Consider the following 10,482-nt stretch of genomic DNA (forward strand, 5'->3'; position numbering starts at 1 on the left):
CAATGGTTCTGCCAACAACTCAGCGGTGCATTTCTGATGAACTACTGCCGCTCTGCAGAAACTATGTCCTGTTATAAAGCCCCAGTTTTTCCCTCTTCCAGGTCTGTGTGTCTTGGAAGGACGCAGCTCCACCTAAGAATCTCACTGATTTTGTTAATGGGTTCTGGCATTACTGGTTGGACATTTACTGATTTTTTCTTTCTGTCTGTTTATCATTATTCTTCTTATTTTTATTTTTGCTTAACTTTTGCTCTTTTTAAGAACTTGGTTGATTCTTCCTTTTATGGGGGTGGGTGTTATGGCCCCAGTTTTCCCTTCATCAAGCGGCCGGTCAAGACAGTCCAAGACAAGGACAGGTTTTTTGATGTTGGCTAAAATGGCATAATCATAATCAAAAGACCACTGGGAACACTTTTAAAATAGATTGAAACATGATCAGAGTGAGACTTTAAAGTGCAAAGAGTTGTTGCAACCAAGGGGGGTTAAGGTGGCGTCACCTGGCGTCCCTACAGCTAGCCTGCAGCAGGTGACCAACTCCGTTGTACTGGGCATTCCGGGCGATGAGGGCTGCCGCCTTGGAGGAGAAGTCATTTGCAGTGATGCTGTGCAGGCCAGGCACCTCCAGGGCGAAACGCACCGACCGCAAACCAGACGCTGCCAGGCCCTCCAAGACACGAAGACCTTGCTGAAGGAAACGATGGCAAACAAGAAGGCATGAAACTAAGAACATTTTTGTGGAAAAACAAAAATTGAGTTCATTTCAAAAAGAGCACCAGGAAAGAGTACAGCTTTTTTTGGGAGTTTTCCTCTCATTTCTAGTGATACTGAAAAAGCTGCAAACACACACAAAATAAAAATTCCAAAGGTACCAGATATGAATTGTGAAACAACAAACCAGAGGTCAGAATCAGAGATCAGCCAGAGATCAACAGTACAATCTGGTGTTACCAAGAAAAACATGGCTGAAGCGCCCTCTATCTGTGGATGTTACGTTTTACACAGTTGAACCAGAAAAACCTCATTTAAATCTTAAATAAAATAAATATAGTTATAAAAACTATAAATAGATTCAAATTTCACCAGATGAATAAAAATCATCTGACCAAGCAGTAAGTGTTGCCAGGTACCATGAAGGAGAAAAAGCTTCTCAGTTTAAAACTGGAATACAATTTTTATGTTTGTATTAAAGACCTATTCCAATCATCTATCAACGTATTTTAAAAGCGTTCCCAGTGGTCTTTTAATTCTGATTATGCCGTTGCACCAGCAACAAAAGTGGCGAGCAATATTGGAGCAATGCAGTTATGAGCCAGATACCAGCTTGGACAAGGAGAATGAAGACGTTCATGGATCTGTTTGTCTGCAAGTGGATGCATCAGAATGGAGCAGAGCAGGGAGCTTGTGGCCTGCTCAGTGTATTTTCACAAATATTCACAATGTATTCGCAAATACAATCTGTTTCAAACTGCATTTTTTATAATGCTCCTGACTCACAAGAATTTGAATGAAGAAATACTCAGAAATGCAGTTTTGAGAATTCATTAGAAAAATGCCACTCTAATGCCATTCTTCTTCTTCAGCAATAATCTAGTGATATAATATTTATTTGGGCATAAAGTGAGGAGCATTAAAACTGCTCCATTAAAATCAGCTGAAGTCAAACTAATCAGCCTTACTTTGCTAGCATACTGATACTGTGAGCCGTCAAAAGCACAGAACATCCTGTTCTCCCTTCGCCAGGTCTATGTACCTCTGAGCAGAACAGCAGAAACCAGAGAGGAATGTTATGAAGTGATGTCCAAACCCCTCCACCCCTCCGCATGAGCAGCAGAAACAAAGAGCGGAGATTATTCACATAAATTTTGATTGTCAGGTCAGAAGAATGTATCAAGTCTTCCCAGGTCACTAGTAAGTGGAGCCAAAGTCTACAGTGAGTTTCAGGCCTTTTAGTATTTTATATGTTTTTTCAATCTGCAATTTTAGACTAAACACCAGTAGGGTTCAAGTTTAGTGCCCTTAGACACTTAGAATTGCAGTTTGAGACAGTCTTCCATTTAAGGTTTTGGCTTGAGCCTTAGTCACTTGACCTGTGTGGAAGAGTTGACCCGTACAGGCACTGATGGTTTTTGGGTTCTCCCTTGCATTTTGTATACAGTCCCTGACAAAAGTCTTGTCGCTTATCCATTTTGTATAAAAAAAAAGCGTATAACCTCACTTTTAATGAATCCATTGGTTTTAGAAATGTCTCATGAAAGCTAAAACCCTCCCAAATTATGTTCAATATACTAAAATAAAATTGCTTCACTGAAGAAAGATTGATCATTTAATGAACAGAGAAAGGTCACATTTTGGCAAGACAAAAGTTTTGTCGCCCTGTCATATGATGCACCCAATCCTAGATTACAGCCTCACCTGTGATCAATTACTGATCAATCAATTAGTGGGTGTGTAAAAAAAGAACCCTAGCACACCAGGCCTTCACATCAACTGCAACTTGACCTCTGACAACATGCCTACGATTCACCCTGAGACCAAAGCGTTGATTATCAAGAGGCTGAAGACCAGATCCACTGCTGAGGTGGCTGACACCTTCAATGTGTCTCAGCGTCAAGTACAAAGAATAAGAAAAAGATTTGAAGAGACTGGAGATGTTTTTGACAAGCCCAGGTCCGGCAGACCCCGCAAGACAACTGCTCGGGAGGACCGTTTGTGGGTTCGAAAATCCAAGGCCAGCCCCTTTTCCACTGCAGCAGAGCTCCACCAGGCCTGGTCACCTCAAGTCCCTGTGTCAACCACAACGGTTTGTAGAATTCTGTCTCAAAACCGAATCAGTGCCCAGAAACCAGCACTAAACAAAAGGCAATTGAAAAAACGTGTAGCATTTGCCAAGGCCCACAGCCTGCTAAAAGGATGGACGCTGGAAAAGTGGCAGAAGGTGGATTTCTCAGATGAGTCTTCACTTGAATTACATCACAGCCGCCGCAAATATTGCAGGAGACCAACTGGAGCCCGCATGGACCCAAGATTCACCCAGAAAACAGTTACGTTTGGTGGCGGAAAAATCATGGCCTGGGGTTACATCCAGTATGGGGGTGTGCGAAACATTTGCAGGGTGGAAGGCAATATCAATAGCCTAAAATATCAAGAAGTATTAGCTACCTCTCACAATCCCAACCATAAAAGGGGTCAAATTCTGCAGCAGGATGGTGCTCCATCGCATACTTCCATCTCTTCATCAAAGTTCCTCAAGGCGAAGGAGATCAAGGTGCTCCAGGACTGGGCAGCCCAGTCACCAGACATGAACATCATTGAGCATGTCTGGGGTAGAATGAAAGAGGAAGCATGGAAGAGGAAACCAAAGAATCTTGATGAACTCTGGGAGGCATGTAAGACTGCTTTCTTTGCTATGACTTGCGATGACTTCATCGATAAATTGTATGAATCATTGTCAAACCGCATGGATGCAGTCCTTCAAGCTCATGGAAGTCATACAAGATATTAAATATGGATCTCACAGTAGCACTACTTAATTCACTGATGTTATGCAACATTTTTGTTTTTGAAGTAAATTATTTGTTTATTTTTCTCATTACTCTCTGTAGGCGACAAAACTTTTTGTCTTGCCAAAATGTGACCTTTCTCTGTTCATTAAATGATCAATCTTTCTTCAGTGAAGCAATTTTATTTTAGTATATTGAACATAATTTGGGAGGGTTTTAGCTGTCATGTGAGACATTTCTAAAACCAATGGATTCATCAAAAGTGAGGTTATACGCTTTTGTTTCTACAAAATGGATTACCGACAAGACTTTTGTCAGGGACTGTACGTGTTTGCTAAACCTGTCATCCGCACCATGCCTGTAGAAAGAGATGTGCATGAACATTTTCGCTCTTCGGGCTCACTGAACAGTCTACAATCTTAAAATGTCCCGTGGGCCACGTTCAGGTTTGCCCATTTTTTGCCCGCAGACGGCCTGCATCTACTCGTAAGGCCAGTTGCATCTAAGGTATTAACTAAGTTTAACGAATCAAAGTGAGTTTTCTGACATCTGTCCCAGTCATAAAGGGATGGGTACTGAGCCCCAGTTCTGAACGAGCACCGGTGCAACATTCTTCAAGACCGCAGTATCGGTAAGATCTGACCTCAACGGTTCTCCTATCGGTACTGGACCAGTCGCACTTTTTGTGTCCCACAGGATATAAACTAGAGCTGTGACGGTGTGGGATTTTTAAGCACCCTGCTGATGAAGCAGCAAGAGTTGCGGTGTCGGAACTCTTGCCCCCCCCCCAAAAAACACAAAATCCCCCATCGGACGGCTGTGTCACACACTCAGCTTGTAATGAAGATGAATACAATGGAAATTCCCCAGAAGCCCTTGAAGTTTGAACACAGGACTCGCAGAAAAAGTAAATTATTAGCAAAGATGAATGTGTGTATTATAGTTCAAATCACGCACCATATGCAGAACTTTCAACAAAAAAAAAGAGGATTTCTGTAATCTACCTGCATACTCCACCATGCCCTATGCAACTGGATTATATTTTAGAGTGAAGAGTTTATTTAATTTTTTTTTTATTTACATCATGACAGCAATATGTCAAAACATTGCTGTTTCTTTTTCTTTAAATAACTTCTTATTTCATGTATTTTACTTTTCAAGTTGGAAAAATGTATAAAGTAAAATGTTTTGTTAAAAAAAATCAATATTGTTGCATAATGAGGAAATTAAAATCTTTATGTTCTTAATTTTGTTATTGATTTATTCATTTTTCGTCCTCAAAAAGTATCGATAAGAGTATCGTTAAAATACCGGAGCGATAAGCAGTATCAATAAGAGTAGCAGTACCGTTAAAACCTTGACGATACCCATTGCTAGTCATGTATGTTGCAAAGCATTATGGAACAGCACGCCTTGCATACCTCGCACTTCTCCCCCGCTGTTACAGAACACAGAGGCTCCGCCGCACCGTTGTCCTGCTCAGGCTGGACGTCAACCTCGTTGTTGTCGTCTGACAGGGAAACAACCACCCGCTCCTTATCTCCAGGTACCACCACCTTCACTCCACGCTGAGTCAGCAAATCTCTTGCAAACTCTGTGATCACAGCACATCTGGAAAAACAGGACAAGGGCGGTTGCACATGCGACTGACTTTTTTAAATTTGCGCCTAAAAATTCCAGGTAATCCAGGGTCGCCCCGGTGTGTTAAGCCGTTCTGTGGGGAGAAAAGAAACTAAACAAAACAACAACAACATTTCTGCTGCTCTGAAAGTCTCAAACCTGTATCTGTAGTCTAAATGTCTGTCAAAATTCTTTAACCTCGGAACTTCAGCTCCAGTGTTTACATTCTTTCGTCTACTGTAAATTATCAACCATAGCAGTTTTGCCAGCACACAGCTGCTGTGCAGCACTGCACAGTTAAGTGTTTACGTAATCAACATTTATCAGCTGATTTTGCTGCAGAGAAAAGCAGCTTTGCATCGTCGCTCTACGTTAGTAATGTGCTGCACAAACGCTGCAAAGTCAGAAAGAAAAGCCGCTTTTCTCTGCGTCAGAATCAGCTGATTCACCTGGATCATGTGAACGGTTGAAGATTTACGGTATGACAAAAAGCCGGTGTTGTATAGGTGTCACTGCGACATTATTGGTGTTAAAGGATTAACTGATCGGATGATGACATTTGTCCATCATGTTGACAGAAAGTTATTTGACATGAAGCGTCTTAAACCACAAACATGAATGTTACTGCTGACCCAAACATCCAGTAGCTGCTGCTAATAAATTATATTTTAATTAAGGACATACCTACAACGTGATACTGGATATGCTCTCTACTATTTACAAAACCTTTCAAAGTTTTTTTTTAGGTTAAATTCCAGCTCTATTTTTAAGTGTTTCCAGTATTCTTTTAATTATCAGTATGCCGTTTTTAGGCTAAATCAAAAGGTTTCTGCAGGGCAGCAGGAGGTTAGTAGAAATTCACCTCTGAGTTGTGTGTGTGTGTGTGTGTGGGGGGGGGGGGGTGCAGAAGTAACCCCACACTGATATCTCTCTCTCTCTCTCCCGCTAGCTGATAGCCCCTCACACCCATAAGGTAACATTACAGTGTAACAAAGATGGCGAGAAATTCTGGAGCCATCCAGCCGTACAGTTTTGATGTATTCGTCTACAAGTGGAGGCATCAGAATGGGGCAGAGCAGGGAGACTTTGGTCTGCCCATTTTTCTTGTGTCATAAATTTGAGTTTTTTTTAATGGCATGTTTTTATTTGCTCCAATTTGAATAAAAAATATAGTTTAAATCCCAAATTATTTTATGTATGTCTTCTATCATAAGAAGAAAATGATACTAGAACATGTTAAAAATACTAAAAACATACATTTCATTGGAGTGGGTCTTTAAAAATCAACTTTTTCATGTAATTAGTCATTATTGTAGAATTGTGTTTCAAATAAAGGACTTTATGTTTACCAGTTTGTAAGTTAATCATTTTCAAGTCCTTAATACCAATACTGACACAGATTAAAAAGGAAAGTGACCATGTAAAACTGCTGAGTTAAATACAATATGGCTGAGAAGGTGGATGCACCAAACTTCTGTGCTGGTGCACCTAAGAAAAAACGTTAGGCGCACCAATGTACTTAGTACTCAGTACATGCACTTGTTGACAGCAGCTAGACTGATATCAGAACGGGTAATCAGACTGAATGGCCAAGAAAAATATGAAATATGAAACATATTTTTAAAGACCCACTCCAATGAAAATTGTGTTTTTGGTGTTTCTCATAAATTCTTGTGGTATTTTTCTGATGGAGGACATTTATTAGAAAAATTCAGCTTAAATTTGCATTTCTAAGTATCTCTTTACCCAAATTGTTGTGACTCAGAAGCAGATGAAAAAATGCTGTTGGAAAAAGAGCAAATTTGTAACTTAAAAAACTACAATCTGCAGGCCAGAAGCTCCGTTTTGCTCCATTCTTATGGATCTAAACAACTAGTTTACTCCGTTTAGCTACCTCCACCAGTTCTTTGTAACTCCTTTTCATTAAAAGGTATAATGAGTTGTGGAGGACGAGTTATGAATAAAACCTAAATCACTAGTAAGATTTATTTTAATTGTATCAGATAATTCATAATTTTTTAGATTATCTAAGAAAAAACTGGTTATTTTAAAGTCTTATGTCGAGATTGAAGCTAAAACAATAAAGGACAAACAGCGTTTCTCCACATGCATCTAGAAAATCTTTGTATTTGCATTGATGCAGACCTGAATGCAGATTCTTGTTTTACACTAAAATTCCCAAATCTGCTCACTTTAAAGTCCTCATTTTTCTAGCATGTTTTCTTGTCATTCACTCACGTTAAATCCCTGTTAAACTCCTGGACTGGGTTGTAAAACACCTCATTGGCACTAGGAAACAAGATGGCCGCCTTCCCTTCCCTGACCACTGTCTCTCCAGATAACAGCTCCACAGCGGTGGTCTTCTCCTGAGTTCCTGCGGCGTCTGAACTCGTATCTGCAGCTGAACATGCAGCAGATGTTGGTGGAGGGTTGGCGGTTGTAACCTCGTCTTCCATGGAACTGAGCCTCCTGCTGGTAGCGACAGCACAACCAAAACTCCAAAGATCCAACCTTACGGATCGAGTGCAAGGAGAATACAAGCGGCAAGAGAAAAGCAGGAAAGGTCGCCCCAGCATGCAGAAACAAGCTGCAAAACAGAAATGCAGAAATGGAGGTTATTCTTCTGAGTATAGAAATACAGTCATGTTTTTTATGTTCAATCCAAACATTTGCATTTTTATCAAGAAGCTTATTACCAATTTAAAAGACTAACTACTATTTACAAAAACTGTATGCAGCACAAAATTTAAAATGTAAAGCAAAACTGATGAAATCGGAAAACAAAAATCTAGACATTTGCACAAAAATAATCTCTTGTGTTATTCTGTCCTGTTGTCTTTTTCCTGTTTAACCCCAAAGTTAAACAATAATCGTGTTTGGTTGCTGCTAAAAGACAAACTTCAATCATCTTTGGTGCAGTGCAACTCCGCCCCCATTCACCTCCCTGTTGCTGAGAGCACAGAGCAGGACGCTGGCGGCCCACAGTGTATTGTCTGCTCCTGATTCATAACAATTTAATGAAGAAATACTCAGAAGTGCCATTTTGAGCTGAATTGTCTTTATACATGTCACAACATGTCTTTCATTTATTGGGCTAAGCTTAGTTAAACTCAATCAATTGGGTTAAATTATGTGAAGTTAGTCTCCCTAAACCTAATGAACATCCGAAAATCAGAAAAATAAAAGATGTGAGAACAAAAAACTGTTTTTTGCACATCTTAACTACAAATTGTGATAATCATGTACCACAGTTTTCAGATTAAGATCAAAATATCTACTGTGATCTACCATATCCCAACTTTTACATCAAATCAAACAAATAGATTTTTTTAGGCTAATTAGGATTTTTTTTTATTAATGCTCAAACAACTTACCCTCTAATGACTAGCAGTTTTTTCTAAATAAAAGTTGGACAAAAACCTTATCGCAGTCCTACACTTCATAAACATGAGAAACAAGTTTCCAGAGACCCTGTGCTACATACGAGCAAGCCTCAACCTAGCTTGTTGCTAGCATGACAAAACAAGCGTCAGTTACGTGTTTATCGAATACTTTTCTACCCCAATAAACTATTTTTCCCACTTAACTCAGCCTTTACGGTCCCTCTAGTAGCCGTTTGCTGCAAAACAATAAATGTTCCTGTTAACTGGCGTTAGCACATGGACGCTGGAGTGTTAGCAGCGAATCTACGGAAGCCTGCATGGTCAGAAAAGATCAAGAAACTGTCGAAACTCCACCCCTCTGTCAGAGTGGCGTGACGTCAGACAGTTGCGTACAATCGAGTCAAGAAGTCAGTGACATTTCGCCTACTTCTGCTGCAGTGTGTTAAGCACTCATGCAGGGATTTAAAAAAGTAAAACCTTGGTGCCTAACATTAATAGAGCAAGACACTAACCCAGAAATAAACTCTTAGATTTATTTATTAATTTGCAAGGTCAATTCAGGTCAGTGCAGCGGTTCAGTTTAGTGTGCATGATCATCAAATCAGGTCTGTTAAAAGAAAGAAATGCTTTGAAGGAAGTAACCAACTTATTTTCCTTCTTTTGTCATGCACAAAGAGCTGTTTAATTAAAAGAAGTAAATCAACTAAGTTTATCCTTACTTTAATATACAACAATACTTTATTGTTGAAGCACCGCATTGTGAAGGAATTTGGGTGTAAACCAGTAAAAAAGGAAGAAAAAAATTATTTTTTATTTGAACTCTAACCTAAATTAAAATGCCACTTCAATACATTTGTGTTATAAAAGCATTCCCAAGGGTCTTTTAATTGTGACTGTGCAATTTTAGCCAAAGTAATAAAAACTCTGTCATTTTCTAGAGCATAGTTTCTATCAGAAATTTACCTCTGAGTTGAAGGTGGGACCGTTGGTGTGCAGCATCCCTGCCCCCCATTCTCCTCTCTGTTGTTGAGAGCTCTCTGTTTACATTTTCCCGCTAAAACTTAGTGCTCCTCACACCCCCAACCTAACATTACTGGCACAATAAAAATGGCAAGCAATTTTGGAGCTATCCAGGCGTAAAATTTAGATTCAGATGCCAGCTCAGACAAGGAAAACTAAGAAACATGGTCTACTGGTGAATGAAGAATGGAGCTTGTTGTCAAGTGTATTTTCTACAAAACGAATGTGCTCTTTTTCAACATATTTTCATTCACTACAATTTGAATAAAGAAAATACTCAGAAATGCAGTTTTAAGCTCAATCTTCTTTTTATATGTATTCCATCGTGAGAAAAATGCCACACAAACATATTAAAATCATAAGTTTCATCAATCTAGGGCTTTTAACCTGATGCACTAAAAGAAGATGCTAAACTTGTTCAGTACAGAAGTGTTTTGCACATTCTGGGGGGTCGTTCTCTTGTCCAATTTTACACTCCAATAACTAAACTGCAGTGGATTAAAGTAGGTTTTTCCTTGTATTTATCCTTAAAGTGAAGTAAACATTGGGGTTGTTTTTGTTGTAGAAAAAAGTAAACAAATCAATGAAAACATACATAAAAAACTGAAATGAGATGTTCCTTATGTTTAAGTGTTTTACTCACACAGAATTTCTTTCCGTATCTTTTAATTTCTTCCCACTGAGTTTTAATGTATTGCCTCCAACTCACTTTCAAGCAATTAAAATCAAGAACAAAAACATTCAATCAATTAATTAAACTACTTTTGACAAACTTCACATTTAATAAATCAAATATGTCATACACATTATGTATAAGCACAAGAGTAAAAAAAATGGCATCATTTACATGTGTCTGTGGATGTATGCATCACTTTTACCTTTATTTTTTTTATTTTCCTATCATCTATTAGCTTGAAATATTTATCTTTATATGTGTATCTCTTTTGTTTGTCTTTAGC

The 10,482-nt window shown here is 39.0% G+C and overlaps 1 protein-coding gene across 2 annotated transcripts in view; it reads right to left on the bottom strand.

Annotated features, from left to right (window-relative positions):
• trmt1 (tRNA methyltransferase 1) overlaps positions 1–8,839 on the bottom strand; it is a 28,262-nt gene extending 19,423 nt beyond the window's left edge. The window contains exons 1-4 of one of the 2 annotated variants that reach the window (XM_004084214.4): positions 8,495–8,839; positions 7,359–7,707; positions 4,922–5,111; positions 498–685 (exon numbers count right to left, since the gene is read on the bottom strand). In XM_004084214.4, the coding sequence (XP_004084262.1) occupies positions 498–685; positions 4,922–5,111; positions 7,359–7,696 (716 nt within the window). In that variant the 5' untranslated portion in view covers positions 7,697–7,707; positions 8,495–8,839. The remainder of the gene's footprint in view (positions 1–497; positions 686–4,921; positions 5,112–7,358; positions 7,708–8,494) is intronic. The other variant, XM_011492386.3, reaches the window with a different exon arrangement.
• Between the last annotated feature and the right edge of the window lie 1,643 nt (positions 8,840–10,482).

This window comes from Oryzias latipes, chromosome 1 (assembly GCF_002234675.1).
Source record: "Oryzias latipes chromosome 1, ASM223467v1".
In the NCBI taxonomy this organism is placed as follows: domain Eukaryota; kingdom Metazoa; phylum Chordata; class Actinopteri; order Beloniformes; family Adrianichthyidae; genus Oryzias; species Oryzias latipes.